The sequence below is a fragment of the Amblyomma maculatum genome, chromosome 7, assembly GCF_055883805.1.
Source record: "Amblyomma maculatum isolate TAMU_Amacu chromosome 7, ASM5588380v1, whole genome shotgun sequence".
NCBI lineage: Eukaryota > Metazoa > Arthropoda > Arachnida > Ixodida > Ixodidae > Amblyomma > Amblyomma maculatum.
In genome coordinates, this window is record NC_139350.1 from 77,744,588 (window position 1) to 77,771,436 (window position 26,849).

Genomic DNA, 26,849 nt, shown 5'->3' on the forward strand with positions numbered 1-26,849 from the left:
AATGATGATGTAATGGCTGGCCTAGCACGAGGGCTTCTCTCGCGCCGCTGCCGATCTTCTTCTTCGCAACAATATGAACAAACTAACATTACAGTGCTGCCAGACTTTCCGGAGCTTCGCCTGGACTTTAGACTGTTCCTTAGGTTCCAGGAATATAGCGAGAGTTGAGCTGCATGGTGAAAACGTTTGAAATAAAAAAAAAAGACGCTACACTTTTCCAACCTATATCTTTGATACATAGCGGTTAGTACGAGCCAAAAATTGGTAACAGCCCGCCGTGGTGCAGAGTATAGGGTGATCAACTGCTGTGCCAAGGATGCAGGATCTGCTCCGGGCCGCGGCGGCTGCTTTTCGGGGAGGCGAAAAGTAAGGCGCCAGTGTGCTTTGCGATTTCAGTGCAGATGGTGTAAATCTCTGGAACCCTTTACTACGGCATCTCTCATAGCCTGAGTCACTTTGGGACGTCAAAACTCATAAACAAAACAAAATTAAAAACGCTAACAAGAGAACTTGCACACTTTTCCAGGACGGCGGCTATTGCGTCAGCTCGGCAATCTTCACGCGCTCCTACCCGGGGCACACAACCCCTGGAACGGATGAAAGGCAGCTCCGCTGTCCTTGCTTGGACACTTGCGAAACACGGAAGAACTGCCACGACGCCTTTCTGCGACGACGCCACGTACTAGAGAGGCGCCCCCAGAAAGATTCTTTCGGTTCCGCGTTTCGCGTAAGTATAAAAAAAAAACAATATATCTTCGCTTTTTTTTTTTTTTTTTTCACTTACGCCGCGTTTAGCGGCTGCTCCTGAATACGAGGTGGCTACTGAAATAAATCGACTCTTTTGTCCTAATCCCTAAATTAGGTACATGCGTGTTGAATGCACTAAAACCGCTCGCCGACAGTGTGCCAGCGAATGCCAGAATGCTACTCGTCATGTTAGATCGCTTGAGAAAATCCAGAGTGAAAAAAAAAAACCGTGTGCACAAAGAGATGACAGCACAAAGACGACGATAGTGCTGAAATAAGTGATTTAGAAATAATGTACACGTGCAAAGCACGAAATAAATTTCTATATCAATCATCATGTAGCAGAAGAAGCGCAATGATAAAACAAGTCTGCCCTCATCCATCTCAGAGCAATGATAATGTTACGGACGAGGAAGAAGCGGGCCGTGGTGCGGGAGGGAGCACTCGGGCCCGCTGGTATTCATTAAATATCATCGCGTGGTCATATAAAATCAATCTGCTCTTTGTGCTCGTCGGCTTGCCACCCTGTAATAATATCATTTCGCAATAAAAGAAAGCTGCATTTACAAAAACTGATAAACAATTTCTTAAAGCCGCCTCAGAGCTCTCATTAGTGCACCCGATACCAACCCTTGCAGAGAGCAGCTTTCTCTTGCGGTGGAAAAAAGTAATTCCTTGCGTAGCTAATACAAGATTCTAATAACAAACGGTTATTGTTAGCTGTCAGCGGCAAAATATCAGTCATTTCTTTTACAGGCATGTGCAAAATTTCCCGCCGAGTGTCATAACTGATGGAACAACAAGATCGAGACAAAAATGGCGCACAACGTGATACCCCGCTCGCTTTCAAGAAATGTTATCTGCTACATTCCCTATATCGGGAAAATAAAATTGTTCTGTTACACTGAACACAAAAAAATTTCACTTCTGGGAAGACAAAATTGCTGCTAGGTGCCACACACGCTCAAAAAAACCTGGGAATTCAGGTTGTACACAGTTGTCTAGATACGATGGATCAATTGGTTCTGATTTATATATATTGATACAAACTGTAGTTGACGACGAAGCGGAGATAGTCAGTGGCTAGTTGACGTAGACGATGAAGTGGTTGCTAGTTGGCGTAGACGACGAAGTTGGTTGCCTGGAACCGCGCTCAGACCGTTGCTCGGACCGCTCTCGGACTTCAGCTGTCTTCTAGGCTCAGGGCGTTGCCTGGACGTTTGGCGGAATACCCGTTAAAATATATATATATATATATATATATATATATATATATATATATATCTCCCTTTGAGGCACAACTTTCCTGTGGTCTTTTTAACCAATCAGTTTAGGCAAGTGTGATTTTTTTCTTCCAACACAGCTAAGAGGGGGCTAGGCGGCTAGGTAAGAATAACAAATATTAGCCATATTTTCGGCTTTGGTTATTTTTTTTTTTGCAATCTTGAGTTTTTATTTTTGCCTTCACCTTCAAAAATTCCGATTACATTATTTCCAATAAAGAAAGCGTCACCTGAATCTTTTTTTCGGGATCAAAAAAATCAGGTCGCTAACGCATTCGCGCGCCACAATTGTGGTGTTCTCAGTCCTGGTCTGAGTAAACGATATTAACTGCGGCCTTGGCTCTATTACCCCGTTGCAGCAGCAGGCCGATATGTCTGTGGTGGGTCCTTCATCCGCTCCAGGTAGTCGGCGCACGTGACGGTGCAAGGCGCAGCGAGCTCACCGCGCTGCCTGCAAACATCAGCCTGCCGCTGCAGCGGGGCCGTATTGGCACGGCTGCAGCTGATTTCGTTCGCTCTAATCATTACTGAGAGGACCGCAGTCGAGTCGCGGGAACGCTCTAGTCACGTGATTTTATTTATGTTTCACGGGCAATGCTTTCAAGTCCGAAAAAAAAGACGTACACGTGATGCTTTCTTTATCGCAAATAATAGAGCGCGGTTTCTGAAGGTGCTCTGACAACGCTGACAACTCTGAAATGCATATTTATGGTTTCAAGATATCTAGTAATATAGATAAATTACTCTAATTAAGTAATTATTAAAATATGGCCTTTGTTGTGCAGGTCTGCTGGTTGTTGTATGCAAAATGGTGTCCGTGGCCTACTTGAGATATTTTAGTTCATTTACGTGGCCCAAGATAGCTGGGACACCCGCTATACCTACAGGCGGGCGCCCGGCCGGAAAGCAAGACAGACACGCGAATAAGTGAGGTATTCGCTCGATCCAGAGACTAACTATGGAGGCAGATCACTTCGAGAAAAGATGTCCAGCCCAAAACGTCTCTGATTCAGGAGGATAATTCTTCGAGCCTCTTTCCGCCAAATTGCCAGTATCTACGACTGCAACACGCTCAATACCATCAAGGTGAACGCGAGATGAAGCACGCTAATGGCAGTTATCCCAGCAGCCCGGCATGATAACAAGCCTCAAGTGCGACGGCCAACCTGGGGAGGTTCTGAACAGCGAACGAGCGATCAGCCACTAAGCAGCTCGAAGAAACGGTCCAGTAATTTTCGTGATTCCAACACATGTGAAAATTGTATTTTTGTAATATATAATCGGAGCGCAGTAAAAAACGGCACAAAACTTTATTTCTTCTTTACATTCCAGGTTTGGCTTCTCGGTTGGCTGCTGGCCCCTGGCCGCTTTTTTGGACGCTGTCGACACGCTAGATTGGGTGGAGGCGTTTGTGGCACTGGTCATCTTCGTCCCTGGAGGAGCAGCGATGGGGATGACATCCCGGACGCCGCTGAGAGACTGGCGGACTCAAGGACCTCCACGAGCTTTCCGGGTACCTCCGTGTGTCTGCCCTGCAACTGGAGTCATGTGGCGTGTTCCTCTACCCCCTGCTACAGTTCTTGGTGTCGTCCCAAGGGGCAGGTAGTGAGTTCTACGACACCGTCGTCGAGATCCTCGAAGCTGAAACCCAGGTGAGCTTTCGAGAAGCGATGGGCAGAACGCTTCGTGCTGCGCGATGCTTTCGGGCGAGCAACCGCGCTCACACACTGGCACGTCTCCTATAGCTAAACGTATCCAATGCTTTTTTCATCAACACGATATATTCTTATGCTCTGAAACAAATGGAGCGGGGGGGAGGGGGAGGGAGGGGGAGGGGCGCCGTTGTCGCCTCGTCTAGTCTATAGTCTTTTTTTCGTTCGCTTACAATTTGCAAATAATAAAATGGAAAGTAGTAATCCGTATAAACGAGCTACGTAACTAAGAATTTCTCGTGGTGATCTACGTTCTGAGCATTCACACTTTCTTCCCCAAGCCAAGCAATACGGATTTAGGTAATCATACCTAAATACTTTTTTACTTTTAACGGAAGAAGATTAATACTGCTCACCAGGACATTCGTCTCTGAACAGCCCTCAGTTGGTTTCACTTGGCTGGGGCTCAGCGTGCACTTTAAAACCTTGGTTACCATGGTACTCCGGGTACATAAAATGCTTGACATTCCTTCGCGGGCTCACTATCGAGACTGGTCCCAAAATGTGAATGTGAGATTATTAAATGCACACCAAGCGATGCATTTATTATATATTTGAGAATTTGAGGAAGAGAGGGAGAGATAGAGGAGCTTTATTGCGTTGCAGTCAAATAAGACAAATACGCAGTGCATTAAGTGGAAGCCAAAACGTTTTTCAAAATGCATAAACTTCGGTGGTTGGAAAGAAGGGGCTTTTTCATCATGCATGTGTCAATTTTGTTGTGAATTCTGTCGATAATAAAAGACGAAATCGCTGGTTGAAAACACAACGCGAGCACGCCCTTTTCGCTGCCGTGAGCGGCGGGGGCGGGGCGCCTAAAGTGGGTAACAGGCGGATGCGACGTCAATCGCTGGATGCAGGCCTGCTGGCTAGGCCGGCCGCGCGTCTTGCACGCTTGCTTCGCTCCATCACGCGCTTTAGTGACCGACGGATCCTCGCAATCTGTTGCTGGTGCCATGTTTGCCAGGCGACATGGTGCTTTATAGTTTCCTAGAGGATAATAATCTTTCAGCGCAGTGGGTCTCTGTCATGAAAAAAAAATTGTTGCCTTTGGAATCAGCTGTGTTTTTCCCTGATGATTTTCGGGCTGAGGACGATCATCGAATTTTAGCAGCGATTGCGGTCACTTGGGATCTCAATTTATTTATTTATTTATTTATTTATTTATTTATTTATTTATTTATTTATTTATTTATTTATTTATTTATTTATTTATTTATTTATTTATTTATTTATTTATTTATTTACAAATACTGCTGTCTTTGAGGGGAGACATAGCAGGAGTGGGTAAATACAATAGTAGAAACAAATAACATCGGTAACATAAAAATAGATAACATAGAAGTATTCAAAACAGATCAACAGGTCAAATTGTTAGGCAACAGAACAGCGAACTCTTCCGTGCAATCAATTTCACATTTCAACAGTTAGTGAGAACAAAGAAAATTTAAAGCTATCTATACAAGGTATGAAAGGAAAAATGTTTAATGGGTGGTTCCGTCGGGTTGCACGCACGCTTGAGGGCACCAATTGGAAGGGTGCCCTGATGCCAGATGACATGTGAAGGTCTTGTGCAGCATGATGATGCATTCACGTGTGCGCCTATGTTCTAACGTTTGCAATAATAAAGTGTGCACATGTGAAGACGGTGAAAAGTAGCGATCTTACCGGGCGAAAATGAATCGAATAGCTTTATTTTGAACTGACTCTAAAAGGTCAATGTCGCGAACCTGATGAGGGCTCCAAACAGTTGAAGCGTACTCTAGGATCGGCCGAATTAATGATTTGTAAGCAGTTAATTTACATTCCTACGTGGCACTTTTTAAGGTTCGTAAGAGATTGCCAAGTTTACGAAGCGGGTTTTCAGTAATATTATTAATGTGAGCATTCCATTTTAAGTGACATGAAAAAATAACACCCAGGTATCTGAACTCGTTGACATGGGTGAAGCAACTGCCGCTATTGTATCAGCGTTATTACCGTTATATTTAAATCAGCGCAACTGACGCCCGGTGCCGTTCTCTCATTGTTCCCGCACCTAGTTAGGTTAATACCGTTGTTGCACGTCTGGCTTCATCGTCGTTAAGCTTAACCTAGGACACCGAACTTAAAACGCAATTCGCTGCTCACTTGTTACACAGCTCGCCGCCGTTCTCGACTACGTCTACAATTACCAATTAGGTACAGCAAACACAATGCATGATTAGTAGAACGAATCTGCATTTGCAATAGTAATTTATAACTGAATGTCTGCAATGCCGTGCTGCTAACGCGGCAACAGCACGCTCAAGCATCATCCGAAGGCAGCACTACCTCCATATGCCGCGCCGGCCGCACCTTCCGCAAGTTGGCCGCGGATCCCTTGTGCTACAGTCAAGTAAGCGTGCTCAAATTTGTTGTTACCTTAAATAATGAGCCCAGGAATAACGGAATGTCAAAAATTAACCCCTATTCAGGATCGCTGTCCCGTACCGAGATGCTGGTAGGAGTGGTAACTGTGATATAAGAAAAAAAGTTTCTCTCCACAGCTGCGTAGCGGCAGTGGCCGCGGTGCGTCGTGGTTCATCTGATCTTCTCATATTGTCACGTGGTGGTGACAAGGTCGATGGCACAAAGGAAGAGTCGAGGATCGCACTGAAGAAACTCTGACTTTCCGATAGGTCCCCAGGAACTGGAAGGGATCTACGCCGGACCTTTCAGCCATGCTGCCTGTTACCGCACGGAATATCACTGGGCTCTTTCTTGCGGCGTGTTGAACAGGTTTAGACGCAACGCCGCGTAACAGGGTCGACTGCCAGTTGTTTCTTTTTCCAGTTGTTGGGCTGACTTGCACCCGCAAAAGAACTAAGCACCTCGGCTGCGGCGATAGCAACAAACGTGCTCGTCGATCGTCGAACCAAAAATAATGCTCGTCACACTCGAAGCCGCTCAATTTAAAGGCCGCTCAGAACAATCTAGTTAACGTCGTAAACTGCTACCAGCACAAGCTCGAAAATAGTAGAAAGACACACGTGTGGCCGGAATCTTCGAGACAGACCTCGGTGCGTCTTGCGCTACAACGGAACTGATAAAGGTGCGACTCGCGACATCGAGCATTAACAAACAAAGAATACAGAACTGATACGTGATCCAGAATCAGAGTGATAAGGCCGTATGCCGGCGGCTGTTAACATACAACAAATAAACTCCTCCATTAAAAAAAACATCGCCTCGATGTTCCAAAACAAAGCAATTTAAATATAAACACTGCAAATTTTAAACACCAGATTATTAACGCGCGTAAAATGGCTTCAATCGTACACATGTACAATTTCTGGGCGTGCGCGTCACCGTTGTGATGCTGACGTTCCGTCGGTAATGACTTCATATTCCAGTGGTCCAACGCGGCGAATGATTTTGTATGGTCCAAAGTATCGATGCAACAACGTTTCACTTAGTCCGCGACGGCGAATTGGTGTCCAAACCCACACTTTGTCTCCTGGCTTGTATTCTGCGTGGCGTCGTCATCAGTTGTATTGTCGGCTGTCGGTGCGTTGTTGGTCTTTAATACGCAGCCGTGCGAGTCATCGGGCTTCCTCTGCACGCTGCAGGTAGGCGGCGACGTGAAGGTTGTCCTCGTTGGTTACGTGCGGCAGCATTGCGTCGAGCGTCGTCGTGGGCTTCCTGCCGTATACAAGCTTGAATTGGGGCGCTCTGTTTCAGGTCTTATGTTCAGCGTCGACGTACATGGCGATCATGTCCGCTATCGTTTTGTGCAGGTGCTCCGTAAGGCCATTTGTCTGGGGATGGTACGCAGTTGTTCGTCGATGGCTTGCATGACTGTATTCCAGGATGGCTTGCGTCAACTCTGCCGTAAACGCCGTTCCCCTGTCCGTGATGAGCACTTCTGGGGCGCCGTGCCATCATCGCCGTGTTGCAATAATGGCAGCAATCGGCGGAGCTCCTCTCGAACAATCTCGAGGATGTGATCCCGAAGGTTCTCTCCGCTTGCAGACGCGCAGGGGTAGTGGCTTGAGGGCTTGAGTAGTCCGGCTGAAGTGGTCGCTCGTAGTGGCGCATCCGGATGTCCAAAGTTTTCGCGATGGTAGACGCTTCAGTTTCAAATTCCGCTACAGTTCTTGAGAGATTTCGCACAAGACCTGCAAAAAGCGACTCTTTAACGCCTCGCATTAAATATTTAACTCTCTCACCTTCTGTCATGTTAGGGTCGGCGCGGCGAAAGAGGCGCTTCATCTCCTCAACGTACGCCAGTACTGGCTCGTTAGGGAGTTGAACTCTTGATTGGAGGAGGGCCTGAGCTCTTTCCTTTCGGACAGAACTTCCAAAGGCCGTCAAAAACGCTTCCCTGAAAATCTCCAAATCCTTCATAGCTTTCTCGTGATTTTCGAACCAAACTCGGGCATGTCCTTAAAGAACAAAGTAGACTTGCCGGAGTTTCACGGCGTCGTTCCAGCCGTTGAATTCTGCCACAGGGTTGAAAAGGTCCATCCAGTCATCCGCATCTTCACTGGGCAATCCTTGGAAGATGGAGGGCTCCCTGGGCTCCACGAAGACGACTGGTGCAGTTGACTGGGCCATTTCCAAAGTTGATGCATTCCGGGGTCAGGCAGCAGACCATTCTCAGGTTGTAGGCCTTGGAGTCGGTGGCTGGCTCGGTGACCTGTAGGCTGGTCTTCCAGGGCGAATGAAAAAGGCTGAGGTCTTCGCTTGAACGCTCAAGGACAGCACCTCCACCAGATGTCACGTGGTGGTGACAAGGTCGATGACACAGAGGAACAGTCGATGATCGCACTGCAGAAACTCCTTGTTGGGCTGAGTTGGCCCGCAAAAGAATTAAGGAACTCGGCGGCGGCGATAGCAACAAACGTGCTCGTCGATCGTCGAACAAAAAAAGAGTGCTCGTCACACTCGTCAACGCTCAATTTAGAGGCCGCTCAGAACAATCTAGATAACGTCGTAAACTGCTACCAGCACAAGCTGGAACATAGTAGAAAGACACACGAGTGGCCGGAATCTTCGAGACAGATCTCGGTGCGTCTTGCGCTGCAACAGAACTGATAAAGGTGCGACTCGCGCCATCGAGCATTAACAAACAAAGAATACAGAACTGATACATGATCCAGAATTAGAGTTAAAACAGTTAAAAAACAAAAAATACAGTTTCGAAGGTTTCGCGGCAATATACATTAGCTACTGCTAAGTTGGCGTCGTAAAAATTATATTTTCAATTCAGTTTGAGACAGAGTTATATACACTAGGTAGTTTTATAAGTAACCCGTTTACTACGGCGCTGCTCAATCCCCAAGCGTCGTCTGCTGTAGCGCCGATGCGAAATAATATAGGCCTTGCGATGACCAGGGAGTGCGCGAGTGCGCTCGGCCAGAGCGCCCGTCCGCCGCGCTCGCTTCCGGCACCGTTCTGGTAAAAGCTGCTGTACGTCACTGTTTGGGCGCTGCACCCATCCGCTCGAGGGCGCATCCGCCAGGTTGCCTCCGCCCGGCTGCTGCATAGAATTGGTCAACTTCAACCTTTGGACACATCGGTCGCATGCGTTCTCGGAGGCACATTGCAAGCTCCTCCTACTTCTGCAAAGATGGCCGCCTCCGAGCGTATAACGAAACAAGGCCTAGGTGGACGGTGCTTGTCGATGAAAGATATTCTTCATGTCGCTATTGCTCTATTCTTCGTTTATTACGATTATTCAAAGCGACTTGGATGTTCACCTTGCCATGTGCACAAGCATCGAGTGACAGTTTCTTCAGTTGAGTTGGCCTGCATCGAGTTGACTAGTGGCCGACAAAACTGCGGAAGATGTACGATACTTCTACACAGTTGTGGGGCCTCGACGTGTTTATTTGGAGCCGTTTGTGATTGCGGCCGGATTTTTACGGACAGTATCAAGAAGCAGCTCCCCGCAGTAAATTAGTCCCCTGTGCGCGTGTAGACAGTTTTATAGCAGCGACAATTAGTGGGAGTGTAGCGAAAGTGATACGTTCGGAACGACTGCTGTTTTGCCAAGTTGGTGAAATCGCCTGCAAATATATCTGTTACGAGTGAAAATTTCACTGCCCACGCGTTGTTTTTCTAATGTTGATATGAATTTTAGGCTGTGCTAGTCGCATTCATTCGTCTGCGTGCAGCGATCGCGAGCATACGATGTTCGTGTTACGTGCCGATCACTGATATCAATAATCGTGTTTCGTGTGTGTGCTGTGCTTCTGAACTGCCGGTGGCGTGAAGTGACCTTTCTGAAAGCTGTGTTTTACGTGCGTGAAGCGATTTTGGCTGTACGGAGAAGCGTCGGGAAGTCGGCACCAATCTCCTAGATGCTTCGTGAACTACGTTTACGATGGTTGCTTGGGATTAATCGTTGTGCTCCGAATGCTCTCATTACAACCTTGCGAGGACGGCATTGTTGTTAGTGTTCTTGGCCTCTTTATATATAGTATGAGTTGTGGGCACATTACCACGGCGGGCTTTTAACCAAGTTTTAGTGCCGGGAAAAAAAGAACACACATTCTTGTTCTGTGAATGGAATGATTACCATAGAAATGGCTGAGAAAGCTAAGAAGGTCTGTGAGATTTTTTAGGACCAGTGTAATAGATTGGGCAGTGTTATATGGTACACAAAAATTACAGACACAATCTGCAATGAAATGCCATCTTATGTGTTATTCAGTTTGTCCATTGGAACAGTATACGGATAGAAGGATAGAAGTTTTCCGCACTTTGTCCAGGACAGTCCTGGTGATATTCTTATAAAATAAAACTCTCACTGTGAACCACAATAATAGAGTAAGAGTATCTGCAAGCAAAATTTCAGTAGCAAACCACCTGCATGAAAGTGTATAGGGCTCCATGTATTCAGCTTTATCATGTGGCTCACAGAGGATAGTGTGAACGTTGGGGAGCAAATACATGGCCCAAGGCAAATGCTTACATCTGGCATGCCTTACGCTGCATGCACTAACATTTCATGAGAGTGATGCATGCTGGTACTCTCAAGTATGACTCAAGGAGCAAAGATTTAGGAATATTCATAGCAGAAATAATTAGTAGAAGGAATGTAATACCTCTGTCACACGAACACTTTCGATCCTCATTAAACTCGATCTGCATTCAACTCGTGCAATCGCGCCCGAGCCTGCTTGGATCGAAGCTGTTTCTGAGCGCTCTTTAGTTTTGAAGCACATCTGAGAGTGGGCACCGCCACCCTCGATGTCACCTATTGCACACGAAGGAAGCTTCTCAGTGGTCATTCAAACGGCCATGCAGCACCGGATCCTTCAATGCTTCCTGCAAAACCTCAATGAGGATTACAAGTGTTCGCGTCGCAGAGGTATAACATGGAGCAGGTAATTTCAGACTGAGTTTACTAAGAAATGGGCTGCTACCACAGTTCTTTCAAGTGCATTACAATTAAAAACGAAAGTATATGCAGAAAATAGCATCTCATAAGCTTTTGTAATCTCAATACAAGCAGTTCAGACGTCACGTCAAATCCTGTGAACAGCTGACCAGTGGCAAGAAGTTTGGCTACAGATATTGTTTTGCAATACACATTTCCCTCTTTGTCTTATGAACAGCCAAAAAAGTGCTTTTCATAATGGCAATAACCTGCACCTATTATTTACTGCAGATTTCTTGCTCTCATTGATTCATTTTTCTTTTTTATTGTTACTTAATTCTTTTCGTGGTTGAAATTGCCTACAATCATTTGACTCGATTGAAAAGCTCACTACACATATCTTGCTTTCTGAATGCTGAAATAAAGTTCGATCTGTGCAGGTAATCGCATTTGTTCCCCTCCCTGTAGTGACCACGCATGCACGGCCTTGTCCCTGCAACGTGTCCATCATAAATATTGATTGTGGCTCGTGTGTACTGTGCCTGGAAACAGCCTTGGGTGCGATGCGACCTTTTTGGAAACTATTTTGCATTAATGAAATGATCTCCACTGTCTGCTTTCTGTTGTGACTACAGAAGCATCGGCACCACTCGGTGGCTTGATTCTTCATGAAGTATAATTCTTGCAATTATAGCTAGATTATAGCAAGCCTGCCTTGTCTGTGCCACGTCTTGTTCTGATTAATCGTTATGTTGTGGGTGCTGATATTATGAAGGTATGCCGACAGCACTGTTAATTTTCTTGTCTCTCTGAACAGGGTACATATGTATGATGGGTACAAATGGTTTGGTGCTGAGCCAAAAACAAGAGGCGAGATTCGTGTCCCAATACAGCACATGCCGTGTAATGAACTCCTTTCTGTCGTTCTATCCTTGGCCCAACAGAGCAAGATGTCACCAAATGAATGGCTAAGAAAGATGGTAAGGCCCATTATAAGACTGAAATGAATTGGGCAATATTACGGTGCAGAAAGTCCTAACGGAAGTGGAAAAGTCCTAACGGAGAGACTAAAAATGAAATCGACTTCATAATGTGTTCAACCCCCGCCATTATGCAAGATGTAGAGGTAATCGGGAAAGTGCGATGCAGTGACCACAGGATGGTGAGGTCCCGAATTAGCCTAAATCTGAAGAAGGAACGCAACAGATTAGTAAGAAAGAAACCCATCAATGAATTAGCGGTGAGGGGGAGGGCAGAAGAGTTCAGGATCTCGCTACAGAATAGGTTTTCAGCTCTAACTGAGCATGGTGACATTACCCTAGAGGCAAGGAACAATAATTTCAGGGATATCATTACTGAGTGCGCGTTAGAAGTAGGCGGTAGGATAGTTAGAGAGGATATCGGCAAGCTGTCTAAGGAGACGAAAGATTTGATTAAGAAACGCCAGATTATGAAAGCTTCCAATCCAACAGACCACATCGAATTGGCCGAGATATCAAAGCTAATCAATAAGCGCAAGGTGGCCGATATAAGGAAGTATAACATGGAGAAAATTGAGCATGCTGTAAAGAACGGGGGAAGCCTTAAAGCGGTAAAGAAGAAATTGGGCATAGGCAAAAACCAGATGTATGCGATAAGGGACAAGGCGGGCAACGTCATCACTAATATGGAAAAGATAGTCAAAGTAGCCGAAGAGTTCTATACAGATCTCTACAGTAGCCAAAGTAGTCACGCCCGTAATGAGATTTGCGGTAGGGAAAAACAGTCAGACGTTCCACCAGTGACGAAGGACGAGGTCAAGAAAGCACTAGAAACTATGAAAAGGGGGAAATCAGCTGGAGAGGATCAGATAATTACAGATTTGCTGAAGGACGGGGGGGATATCGTGCTAGAAAAACTGGCCACCTTGTATACGCAGTGCCTGGTGTCATCGACGGTACCGGAACCATGGAAGAATGCAAAACATTATCCTCATTCACAAGAAAGGGAACTCTAAGGACCTTAAAAATTACAGACCAATCAGCTTACTGTCTGTTACGTATAAGGTATTTACTAAGGTAATCGTTAATAGAATCAGGACAACCTTAGACTGCAATCAAGCTAAGGATCAAGCAGGGTTTCGGAAACGGTACTCTACTATCGATCATTACCATACCATCAATCAGGTGATAGAAAAATGCTCGGAATATAACCAGCCCTTATACATAGCATTCATTGATTACGAAAAAGCATTTGACTCAGTTGAGACCTCGGCGGTGATGCAGGCATTGCGAAATCAGGGGGTAGACGAGCCGTACGTGAAAGTGCCGGAAGATATATATAGTGGCTGCACAGCAACCATAGTTCTGCATAAAGAAAGTAACAAAATTCCCATAAAGAAAGGTGTTAGGCAAGGAGACACAATCTCCCCAGTACTATTCATAGCTTGTTTAGAGGAAGTATTCAGAGACTTGGAATGGGAGCAGTTAGGGATAAGGGTAGATGGAGAATACCTCAGTAATCTGCGATTTGCTGATGACATTGCCTTGCTAAGCAACTCGGGGGATGAACTGCAAATAATGATTGATGACCTAGACAGGAAAAGTAGAAAGGTAGGCTTGAAAATCAATATGCAGAAGACTAAGATAATGTTCAACAGCCTCGGGAAGGAACAGCAGTTTACATTAGGTAGCGAAAGACTGGAAGTAGTAGGCGAATGTATCTACTTAGGACAGGTAGTAACCGCAGATCCGGACCACGAAAAGGAAATAACAAGAAGAATACGATTGGGATGGAGCGCATTTGGCAAGAACTCGCAGATTATGACTAGCAGCTTATCGGTATCGCTCAAGAGGAAAGTATACAACAGTTGCATCTTGCCTGTACTCACCTATGGGGCTGAAACGTGGAGGCTAACCAAGAGAGTCCTACTTAAGTTGAGGACAACCCAGAGGGCTATGGAACGAAAAATGGTAGGGGTAACATTAAGAGATAGAAAGCGTGCAGAGTTGGTCAGAGAAATAACTCAAGTTACCGACATTCTAGTAGAAATTAAGAAGAAGAAATGGACATGGGCAGGACATGTAGTGCGAAGAGAGGATAACCGATGGTCGCTGAGGGTAACAAACTGGATTCCAAGGGAAGGAAAGCGTAGCAGGGGGCGGCAGAAAGTTAGGTGGGCGGATGAGATTAAGAAGTTCGCAGGGGTCAAGTGGATGCAGCTAGCACAGAACCGGGTTAAGTGGAGAAATATGGGAGAGGCCTTCGCCCTGCAGTGGGTATAATCAGGCTGATGATGATGATGATGATGATGATGATGATGATGATGATGATGATGACTGTGCAGAATAAAAGAAAGTACAATCTGAAAGGAATTTTCAACATGGTTAAACATCCTTCCAATTCCAATGACACAACTATGTACAGGTGCTTGCACACTTTTATCAGGGCAGGGCCCTTGATCACACTGAGGGGAAGACGAATTCAAATAATTAGTTGCAACTGAGCAAGATGAATTTTCAAACAAGTTTTCTTGAGACTAAACTGTGAAGGTTCGATTGTGTCAACCCTCTGCAGCATGGTAATTCGGATAGAATCCCGTCGCACAACCACATTACCTTTCATTGCCTTGAACTGCATAAACTGATACTTCTTGAGAATGTTAAATACTGCTGCTTAGTGTAGCAAGAAAATGAAAAACTTGTCAAGAACCAAATGTTGAGGAGAACCAGAATGGGGAGGATAAACATTTAATTTCTGGCTTCAAAGACCTCTAACTAGTAACAGATGCGAGATGCTACAACTGGGGATATGCATATAACAGCTTAAGCTTGCTGCTACAGACATGCAAGATTCATTTTTGTTCATGGTATAGCATGCAGAAATCTGGATAAAATATCCTTTCTTTGTTGAGTTTCCTGGCTTCAACCAGAGCAGTGCAGCATTACTATCAGGCAACACAAACAGCCTGAAATCTCAGAGAAGCCACATATACCTAAAATCACTGGAGTGCTTCTAAGTACTCCACAGATGTTGTCAAGTGACAATTCATGCAGTTGCATCACCATATGCCTAAATAGCAATCTCGGACTCACCGAAAGCTTAGTGCGCCTCACGACGCCGGAACACAGCACCTTACAGCATGTTATGTGTCCTCTCAGAGCAATGCACTTCTCTTTCCCTGTTGAGGTCACTGGCTATTTTTATAATGTCCCCCTAAATTAAGCTGTCACTGTATACACCCAGTGCAAGGACCCCTTTCTATGGAAAATTCCACAGAGCCTATCTGCACATGCATCACTGCACAAGTGTGAAGAAGTGGGACTACAGTACAAGGCAGCATGCGTGAAGAAAACACATTTGCAATGAATGAGCAAGAGAAGTGCTTTGACAACATAACTATTTATTCAATTTGTAATAGAAAAGAACCCAGAAATATGGTCGTCCACTCTGCTCAAAGGCGAAACAGCACTGCCTGCTAGTTTACAAGGTGCGACCATCACTATTCGATGTTGTGCTTATGACTAGTATCACTACTGCATTACAACAGTCCCCCCCCTCGTCTACTTGGGGACTACGCGGTAAAGCATACAGGTTCTACCAAGTGTGAACCTGCATGGACTAGTTTCTATCCAGTTTTAAGGGGAACAAAGAGGAAACAAAAAGCACAAAAAAAGGATCACAAGAAGCAGTAGTGCTGTCCAATGTTATTCGACACAGCCCTGAGGCCTGGAGAGTGAATGAATGCAAATGGCAATGGCAGAGAAGAAAATGAACACACTACAGCGCAGGTAGGAACGCATCCACAAAGCTTCTCAGGAATTTGTGTATGATCCTGGAAACATCTAAAAAGTAACACTGAAACACAGGTGTCACCCATAATTAATTAGAATGATTATTAACGATGCGACCTTAACGGCGCGCACACTCCCAGACACCCTTAGAGTGAGGGGGGTAGCTGTTCCGGTCGCAAAGGAGATACCTTCGACTTGCATGGCAAGCTCAGCCGGAATTCAACTACCTTGTAATGACAGAAGGGGGTGGTCGTTTGGTGCCCCGCTGTCGCCGGTTCAAGCCAGAGTAAGGGTCGGAGTCAGAAGTAACAAACACACTTTATACACAACAAGAGATGATACGCAAACACTAAAATTACACAGATGAGAGGTTTACAAAAAACCAAACGCTAAGCATGCAACCACAGAGGTATTCAATAAAACAGAGGCTTTACAACACAGATCAAACACGAGAGTCACATAAACAAACAACAAATTGTTCACCGGACACTGTTGCAGTCCGACACCTCGAGAGTCACGATGTGACCGCCATACAAGACGAGCGCCGCTCCCTCGCAGGTCCGTGGGCTTGCAAGCAGCAAGTGATCCCCAGGAATCCAACCGAAGCACTAGCGAACACACCACAATCACTGACTGACTGACTACACAAGCGACGCGGCCTCCATAAATAGGTTGCGCCGCGTCTGTTAAGACACGCCAAGGCTACCGCGCACACACACTTAGCTTCGCTTGTTGGAGCGCACCCCTTTCCTTCCGTCGAGCCGGGCTTCGTCATTGGCTAGGTCCCGTAGAATTGTCTGGAGACGTCTGGCATTTTCCGGACTGATGAATCACCGTCATCGCCGGGTGATGAGAAAAAGAGTGACGGCCTCGCGTACAAAGCTAAGCTACGCACTCTCTCGCGCGGGGAAGGAGAGTATTCTCGAACATTGTAGGTCCTTCGATGCGGTGCCGCGCGGGCCTCGAGCCGCGCTGGCTTGGTAAAAATGTGCGCCGATTTCATGACGCTGCCCCTCCCTCAAAGAATATTGTCCCACAATATTCACAATACACTCGAACACAGCGCGCACATGCATGCGCGCACAAAGTAATAAAGTAAATGGGGCAACGGCACACATAAGCGCATCAATAATCCAAGTTTCACAAACTGCAATCACAAACTACAATTCACGCATCAAAAGTCTCAAGTTTCTGAGACTCTGCTGACAAACGTTTCACATATCACTACACTGATGTTCAGAAATATAACTCATTGTTGTCAATATACATGCCAAAAATCAGTAACACAGAAGCACAGTTTTTTTTATGAGAAGCCGTCAAACTCAAGTAATACCCTCGCCTATAATTCCACACTCGGGATGCACCTCCTCGTTGGAACTTATTAGTTCCGTTCCATCTTTCAGGTGAGCAAGCTCTCTTTTTAACGAGGCTCTATTGTTTCTTCCTTTCGCGAGTTCGGCTCCTTTTCCTTTTAGTATAGAGCCTTCTCAATCCCGATTTGTTCCCGCTTCTGTATCTACTCTTACTCCAATCTGCTTCCCGATCGGAAATTTGGCCCTTGTCTTTCGTGCGACCAGTATGACGCTTGCGTAGAGTGCTAGCGCTAGCATGCTTAGTAGTTTCCTGTCGGCCGTCTCCCTTCTTCTGGGCCTGGGCTGCTCTTCTTGTCCTTCAGGATCTTCTTCCTTGCTTTTTTTCGCGATCTTTTCTGCTCGATTTCATTTCCCTTGGCAGAATCGGCTTCTTTTCTCATCTTTGGTTTCTTTCTAACCTTTTTTCGGGACCCGATTGCTCCAATTACACATTCATCAGATGATTTCTCTCTAGCTGAATCACACTGTGAACTCGTTCGATCTTCTTCAATTCCTTCAATTTTCTTCCTTCTTTTTGGGACCTTCGGTCGTATTACGTTGGTACAGGGCTCCTTTTCCACTGGAGACTCGTTCTCCTCACTTTTAGTTAGATCCTGTTCCTTAAAAGTTTCGTTAAAATGTTTCTTGAACCCTTTCATCGCAGTGCAGCCCTCGCTTTCTTCCATTTCTGAGTCTACCAGTCTAGGATCTGCGCTGCTCTTCTCCTCTGAGAAAAATGGTTCCTCATCTTCCTCAGTGGGAAGAAGTTTCTCATCTTTTTCAGTAAGAAGAACCTCTTCGGTATTCGAGCCAGCGCTCGAAACCGGCTCTTGAATTATTGGAAGAGTACTGTCTGGCACTTCAGCTCCATCTGAGCTTCGTGCTGGCTGTTATTCAACAGCTCTTCCTCTGGGTCACTCATGCACTCCGACGTGGAGCTAGAATCTTGCCCTTCCTCTTCAGGCGAAGAGCAAATGAATGAGCCTTCTGACTCAACGACAATCTCCGTAGCATCTGCGTAGCCTGTCGCCTAGGAGGGCACATTCTCTCTTTCCTAAGACATCTTAGCTCCAGTTAAGTCATCTCGTTCTGAATTTTTCTGTTGCGGGAGCGATCTGTTCCACAACCTTTCTCTGACATCTGGAGCTAGTTTCCACAACACCTGTAGTCGTAAACGAATCACTCGTTTCGCTGTACATCCTAATATAGGGAAAGGTAACCTCCAGACGCTCGGCGGTACCCTTTAACCGCTGAACTTCAGCCAGCTTCTTCAGAAGGATATCCCTCTCTTTTAAGAATTTTTTCTTTCTCGAGCCTACGTTTGTTCCATTCTCTCTCGTTTCCGGCCTGCTTCCGGAGCCATTCTCTCTCTCTTTCAGCTCGCTTCCTGAGCCGTTCTTTCTTTCTACTTCTTGTCTCCTTGCCTCTGCTTAATTTTTCTGCCATTCTCTCTCTCTTTCTGCTTTAACCTCTCTTTCTTTTTGGTCCACCCATTCTTGCAGTTCAGCTCCTTTAAGACTCTTCTCTAGGCCCAACGCAATAATCTCTTTGAGATTCATCTTCAATCTGAACTGCCTAATGCTAACACCATAGCACAACGCAAGAGACCTTCTTCACAACTGCTTCAGCGCGGTACCTCTCGCTATCGCTCTGCTGCTACACAGTTTATGACCTCCTCGTAAACTCTTCCAACTCGCTCTCCGTCCTCTGAGATTGAGTGCACCAAACGTCCTGTAGCGGACGCTAGAATAATTGTCACCCGTTAATAATTAGAAGGATTATTTGCGATGCGCCCTTAACGGCGCGCACACTCCCAGACACCCTTAGAGGGGGGGGGGGGGGGGGGTAGCTATTCCGGTCGCTAAGGAAATGCCCTTGACTTGCTTGTCAAGCTCAGCCAGAATTCAACTACCTTCTAGTGACAGAACGGGGTGGCCGTTTGGTGCCCAGCTGTCGCCGGTTCAAGCAGAGTAAGGGTCGGAGTCAGAAGTAACAAACCAAACACACTTTATGCACAGCAAGAGACGATACAGAGGAATACACAAACACTACAATTACACACGCGAGAGGTTTACAAAAGCACAAACGCTAAGCATGCAACCACAGAGGTATTCAATAACACATGGGCTTTACAACACAAATCAAACACGAAAGGGTCACATAAACAAACACCAAATTGTTCACCGGGGACTGTTGCAGTCCTACACCTCGAGAGTCACGATGTGGCCGCCATACAAAACGAGCGCCGCTCCTTCGCAGGTCCGTGGGCTTGCCAGCAGCGGGTGATTCCTAGGAGTCCGGCCGAAGCACTACCGAACACGCCGCAATCACTGACTGACTGACTACACAAGCGACGCGGCCTCCATAATTAGGTCGCGCCGCGTCTTTCTGTCAAGACACGCCAAGGCTAGCGCGCACGCACACTTAGCTTCGCTGGTTATAGCGCTCCCTTTTCCTCCCGTTGAAGCGCTCCCCTTTCCTCCCGTCGAACCGCGCTTCGTTATTGGCTAGGTCCCGCAGAATTTTCTGGAGACATCTGGCATTTTCCGGACTGATGAATCACCGTCATCGCCGGGTGATGAGAAAGAGAGTGACGGCGATGCCTACAAAGCTACGCGCTCTCTCACGCGGGGAAGGAGAGTTTTCTCGAACATTGTAGATCCGCGCAAGCTTCGCGCCGCGCCGACTTGATAAAAATGTGTGCCGATTTCGTGACAACAGGCAAAAAAAGAATACAATCGGGAATGCATATAAAAACCTACACGCATCTAACACGTTACAGGATGACATATCATGCAGCATGAGCTCTACAGGAGAGCAGAATCTGGTGGGGCGGTCTGAACCCAGGGCTATTGAACCAGGCCCAGACTAGAACCTTCCAGTGGCAATGAAGCGATGGCGCTGTTACGCATTCAAGAAATGGTAACCCAGCATAACATGATCAATAAAACGGCACAAGAACACGATCACAGGAAAAGAAGAGGGATTGAAAAGCTTTTCATCTTCTTTTCCTGTGAGCATGTCCTTGCGCCGCTCCAATGGTCAGTGTGAATCAACTACCCCTACAGCAAGTACTTCTACTATCATAAGATGGACAGCACGTGTAGCATCCTAGCGGCATGTTTCCATTGCAAGTCAGATGCTATTTGAGTTCCGAATGACTTACATGTGCATGCGTCTTCTAGTAGTTATGTAAAGCCTCACTGGTCCATACATTTACATTCAATGCTTTTGTAGAAACAAACTCTCTGACGAAGGATCCTGCAGCGGTGGACCAAAGCATGAAATGTGTTCTTTACGGTACAGCTGGAGCTTGGTGATATTGTAAAATGACCCAGAAGCCTCTCAGTCAGTTCAGTTCAGTCGTTCAGTCGTGTCCGACTCTTCGTGACCCTATGGACCATTTCACGCCACGCTTTCCGGTCTCTCACTATCTTCCTAACATCACGTAACTATCAGAAGCCTCTATGTGCCTGTAAATACAGAAATTTCAGTGAGATGTGCAATCCAAAACACAAAGCTAACTTAGATGGGTCTTTAAGCATAGGTGGCATTGAGAAAAAAAAGCACTGCCTGTTTCAGTTGATTAAGTAAATAAGTGTAAGTACAAAATACAACCACAATTTCAAACGGTTTGATGGTGGGCGACCGCGAGCATTTTTTTAATCAGTCTCAAACAGGCCAGGTGACTGTAAACAGTCAATAAACGCATTTTTCTTGAATTTGCAAGATTATCCCGCAGCTTTCTCATTATATGCAATCATAATATTGACCTAGTAAACCTCTTGCAGTTCAGTGCTGCTTCGTTTGCCTCCGTGTCTTAGCATTCGTTACTTGTTACAGGAGCCACTGAATAAAAAACATCTGGGTTTGCAAGGCATTTAGCCACCCGTGGCAAGGACTCCTAACATCCACACACACTCGCTTTCTTCCATTTTTCTTTTATTTGACAGTTCAGAGTTCCAAGCACAGTTTTCTTTCTCAGAAGAGTATTGAATTCCCAGAGGAGATATTTTTATTGATATCACAAGGTGCAGTTTTGCCATCACTCTTTTGGAGAACTGCACTGTTTTTACGTGTCACTACAATTAGTTTCTGTTCTTTGAACTGTATTGAGGATCTGTGTATTCACACCGCGATGAACTTGATGCATGGGCTTGCAGTATAGTTATGAAACAAAGCAAAGGACTCGGGTAGGTAAGTACACAAGTCATAGAAGTATTGTATTTCATGTTCACAGTCAATTCAAAATTCCTTCAAGTCCGCATGCACGCCTGGCAACTAAGTGACATGCCATTACATTTGGTCACTATTTTACAATTGGCCCCTAGACAGTTTTCCTCTACAAGTGGGAATCATTAGCTGATGCAAGGCAGTGGGGGCTTAGTATTTCTGGGTGCCAACTGACCGTTGCGGCCATGCACTATTATTCTGTCGTGCAGTGTCGCAACTTTTCAGTGCTTACTCTTAGATGTATTGTTTTTACGTATGAGAAAGACTGAAATAAAGCCACAACAGAAGAATAAAACACTCATTCCATACAAAACATCCAATATTTACATATTTGTACTTACAATAGTCATTCCATATCCTGCAATGTTTCGAAAACTTTATGGACTCTTCCTCAGCAGCAGTATGACAAATAGTGCTACGTCTGTACATAATACAAATGATGTGCATGTTTGTTTATGCGGTGCAGTCAATTTTCTCACAGTAAAACAGGCTTGTTGTCAAATTCGTTTAATTTCGGATGAAAACATTAAATGACCAGCTCCTGCATATTTGCCGCGTGCGCTGTACCGAAGAGAACGCGCGAACACAGGCAGGGGAGATATGACTATATACACTTTACCTTTCAATGTATACATCCGGGAGTACTTGAAAAAAATCCTGCCGTCTTCTCCTCATATTAACATAAACACTCCAAGTAGGTGGCGAAAGCAGGCGCCGCTGGGGCATGCGTGCGTCTACGCTGTTGCTGGACGATTGCATCGCCGGCGACGTAATCGCTGTACTAATCGTCAATTCATACTACTTGTGTTGTATATGCAGGGGCTCAAAACTCTACAGCTAGGGTGCAAATTAATTTGATAGCCGACGATTGAGAGCCACCGTGAAGAGGAAAACTTTCCTCAAACCATCACCGCAGCCGCCATATGCTGTTTCGACGTTCGAAGCAGCGCGTGCCGGGCGCGCCAATCAGAGCGCTGGAGAAATCCGCCTCCCAAATGTGACCATATAGCACCCGATGCGCCTCCCGTGCCGAACGCATCCGCCAGCTGGCGGATGGCGGATGGTCGCAGCGCCTCTAAAAACGACCATACGGCGGCCTTAAACTCGCTTCATCCGGAGTTGCAGGTGCTGTGAACCTGACTGATTTCACAATGCAGCTGAAGCCGGACAATTTCCAGCGTTTCGTTGAACAGCGCACCACGCCAACTAAGCTGCAAAGACTGCAGCTGCAGTAATCGTGCGTTTGTCGTTGCGTCGTTGGGTGATACTCGAAAGTTGTATAAATGAGCTGTGGACTAGGATTGCATCGCACACAATTCCTATTCCTTTTCTTGCTACTGCAACGAGCTTTAACGTTTAAAGGGCAGTTGTTAAAGCGGGCCAGCTCGGAAATGTGCTGACTTTTCTTTCGCTGTCGACGTACTCGGCAGCGTCTTTCGTGGTGTCGTTGTCTTTCTTGAACTGTTGTTTGCTCGAATGCGTACGGTAAGTTTTCACGATGTTTTACATTGTTTGAATAATCAATAACCTTCTAAATTTAGCGGTCAAGTCACCTGAAGCAACGCGCACCCAGCAACGCACCCAGCGCTGGCCTGGCATACCGCGAATGACGTCATGATAGGCCTGACAATTACGAACAGCAACGGCGTTTGCTTGGAGGGCGGACCCGCTGGTGCTCGTTTTCTTGCAAAACCTGCGGTTTAGGTTGATTTCTGCCATTTTTAAGTATGATAGTCTTGTTCAGCGGTTAAAAAACTATAAAATGCCGCACAGAACTCATTTTTTGCGAAAACCTTTTCAACTTCCTTTTAAGCATGGGATCGAACGCTTGAAATTTAAGCGAAATTAACTCTTGATGCTATCATGACACCTTTTTACGAAATTCACTGGCTTTTATTCTTTGCTGTCGTTGCATTGCCGCCGACCTCATTAACTCCACATTTAATTTTAATTACGTCGTTCCTCAGGGCACTGAAACTTTTCATGTGTATATGGACGTGGGGTTGTGCACACGCGTTTCCTTTTTTAATTCCTACACATGCGAAAGAGCATGTGGAATAACACCAGGATGTTAGCATTTGATACCGTGGCAGTGCTAGGTTTGAAAACTAAAACTTTTTTGTCCACGTTCATTCGCAGCGCGCCAGCCCAGTCACAACAGCCATTTTGTTCTTTTTTTCTTCGCTCCATAGGATATGCAGTGAGGCTTTCATGCACGACTCCGCTGCGTCCTACGCCGACGAGGCTGGAGCGAAGCGTATGCAGACCCCCCTGCCGGAGTCCGCAGCTGCGCACGGCGATGGCGGACTGAGTGTCTCCAGCGGGTGCTGACTGCCAGCGGTGGCTTTTCAGGCCGTACTTGGACAGCGGTAGCACTAGCGAGCCGTCTTTTCTCATTTATTGATAATTAATTTAGTTATTAGCACGTACAGACGGAAGCAATCACAAGAAATTAAAGAGCATTTGGCACTGGGATCACACCGAGAGTGACGCCTGTGATATCAGCAAAAGATTTCAGGCAATACCTAAATGGAAAGAGAATACTCGGCCTTTCTTGTTAGGACTTATGTCTGAGTCATGGATTTTTAACATATCGAGCTTCTTTCGACGGTTTGAATATTTTGTTCCGAAAGTAACACTCCGACAGCCAATGCGAGACTTCGGGTGGCCGCAGGTATGCCGAGAAGAGGCGTAGCTATGGTCTCCTCATAAAAAAAAGTCAGCCTGCCATGACATTTGAATTCACGTTACCCCTATGCCACGGGCAGGAGCTGCCAACTCGGGTCGCTCCCAGAATGAGCCTGCCATAACAGTTTACATTGTTGTTACCCCTACGACACGCAGGCACGTCCATACGGATTGGTTGAAGCGTGACTTGATATGTGGGCTGGTAGCTTACGCTCCCGCGCCAATAATGTAGCACCTTACACTGATAGGGCGTGATAGGGGACTAACGTAGCAGGCAAAAGAAGCTTCCGCCGTTGCTTTCGCGATTCAACTAGAGTTAACCAGAGCTAAGCCACAACTAATTGTTTTCGCAAGTTTTTAAAAATAGTAATTGATACGCAACGAAAATGGGCAAGTTTGAAGATGCAACTTTTTGTTGTGCAGGAAAGCAAATTGATGACGTCTGGCTGTAAAAAAAGTCCACACTTACGGTGTCTTTCGATTCCATTTCACTGCCGCGTCGAATGTATCTCCTGTAACGGTGAAAAATATGAAGAATAGAAACTGTGGCCGCTGTCAGTCTCCTAATTCGTGTAATAAGCGCCACGATATGACACATCTACTGCCTTTTCACTGCTGCGGCAATACGTTTCTTTGGGGAGTGAGTGCTTTTGAAGGCAATTTTCTGAAAAGCAACTGCTTATAAAGAGAAGAAAGTAAAAGTATGCCGCGAACTTAAGCTCCTCCCTTTGAGGGTATGACGCGATAGCGTAGGCAACCAGCCCAGATAGAAACCCCGCTCTTACCAAGCCTTACGAACGTCAAAAGCGTCTCTTAGGATTAAAGAGAATGCAACGGTCCTAGCAGGCTTATTCTGGTATCATCCTCCCATATCAAAGGAGAAGCCCGAGCTGACAGCTCCTGCCAAACGTAATGTCAGGCAGCCCTGCGTCCATTTAGTGCTCGGCAATGTCGGCTGCCCGCTACTGCCTGCGAGGGCCATACTCGTAATTTTTCGCTTATGTCAGAGCACGTTAAAGAACCCCAGGTAGTCGCAATTTCCGGAGCCCTCCACTACGGCGTCTTTCATAGCCTGAGTTGCTTTGGGACGTTAAACCCTACGAACCAAACCTTACCACAACTCCAACGGCCATCGACGCCGGATTTTCAGCGAACGTGGTCTTTAACGCTATCGCGTTATTAATTTTGTGCCATTTTGTCGTAGGCTTTGTTAACGCTTGATATAAAGCGTTGAAGGTGGTAAATTTTGGTGTGCTATTTGAAAGCGTTGCCCGAGTCATAAGTGCCGGCCTGGCCCTCTCACAAACATGTAATCACCATCGCTCGCTTCGTTTGTGCTATTGACCGTTCGCTCATGGTTTGCGCATGCGTTTGACAGCTCACTCTTTCGTCCGTTCCTCGCCCTCTCATTTGTTCTTTCATTCGCTAGTTGGGTCTCTGCTTTCTTTTTCAAGAGATCCCAATATTTGTCGCCATTTTCTTACACCTCGCTGAGTTGGTCCAATAAATAATTATTTTGATTTTGTCGCGTCTGCCTGCCCTAGTGTGAGCATGCTTACATATGTTTTGTGCAGTTTCTGTGCCATCTTTACGCTAATAAAATGTGGGATGAATATAGTTCCCGAGAGTCAAAAATGAAATGAGTGAATGAATGGTCGGATGATATGCTCATCACTGAACTTAACTGCAACATGTGTCACGACTTCAACTTTTTCTTCCCAACGTTGGTAAATGAAAAAAAAAATGTTTATATCATCTGTATGCATATAACACACTTGTCTCCTCTTTACTACTGCATTGGAGTAACTGGAAAACCCAAACTTTGATTATCGCGCGAGGTGCTCTGAAATGTGAGTCAGATGCTTGCTTTTAGTCTTCTCATTAATACTGCCCCTATTTTCTCATCCCCTTCACGCTACGGCATTTCTCTCAACTTGGCTTTCCTACGCATCCTGGTGACTCGTTTCACTGTCCGAAGATTCCACTAAGACACCATGCTAACTACGTTTTGTCTAGCTGCCAGTTAATATTTAATAACATTGGAAACCATTAAAACATAAAAGCGGTCTCTTCAGACGTTTTAGTGAAGTCCGACGACAACATCGCACATGGTTTAATGTCAGCCATCGCGTGCTTTATCTAATTCATGGCAGCTGTTTACGCGATTTGGTGGCTGAGCACTTGGAACTGTAGTTTACTCAAAAATGGGGGGGGGGGGGAGGGGGGGAAACAAGGTTCTTCTCTTTCCTGTGTGCGCGTTCCTGGGCTGCTTCTCGATGCTGTCCCTTGTGCCGAAGAACCAGTTATAGCGCCCATTGGCAAACGTTCTTTCGCGAACAAGCAATTCCGGAAGTGACTAAATAACTATAAAAACTGCAAGAAATACTTAAGCGAAGCTTTCTAGGGCATATGAGGCGACAGCGTTAACGGCTCGCGTCCGGGACTCACCTTCTGTGTTCTCTTTAGCTTTCACGCATTTTGCAAGAGGTCTAGTGACTTATCTCTTAATAGGCGCCTCCATTATCTCGGAAGCAGCCTTTAGACTGCAATCGAAAGTAGCCAAATTACATGGAAGATAACCAATATAGCTAAAACAGACGCTTGGGCAAGTTGTAATCCATTGAGGGTAAACAGCGCAAAAAAGACGAGGATGAACGAAGTACACAAACGAGAGCAATTCGCCCAAAGGAATTGTGGACCTGGGCGAATTGCGC

General features: G+C 45.9%; 1 protein-coding gene across 1 annotated transcript in view; it reads left to right on the top strand.

Annotated features, from left to right (window-relative positions):
• The window catches only part of LOC146183692 (uncharacterized), a 30,463-nt gene extending 4,631 nt beyond the window's left edge, over nt 1–25,832 (top strand). The window contains exons 2-4 of the mRNA XM_084608402.1: nt 527–727; nt 3,363–3,682; nt 23,640–25,832. Of these exons, the coding sequence (XP_084464528.1) occupies nt 527–727; nt 3,363–3,682; nt 23,640–23,778 (660 nt within the window). The 3' untranslated portion in view covers nt 23,779–25,832. The remainder of the gene's footprint in view (nt 1–526; nt 728–3,362; nt 3,683–23,639) is intronic.
• The last annotated feature ends 1,017 nt before the right edge of the window (nt 25,833–26,849 follow it).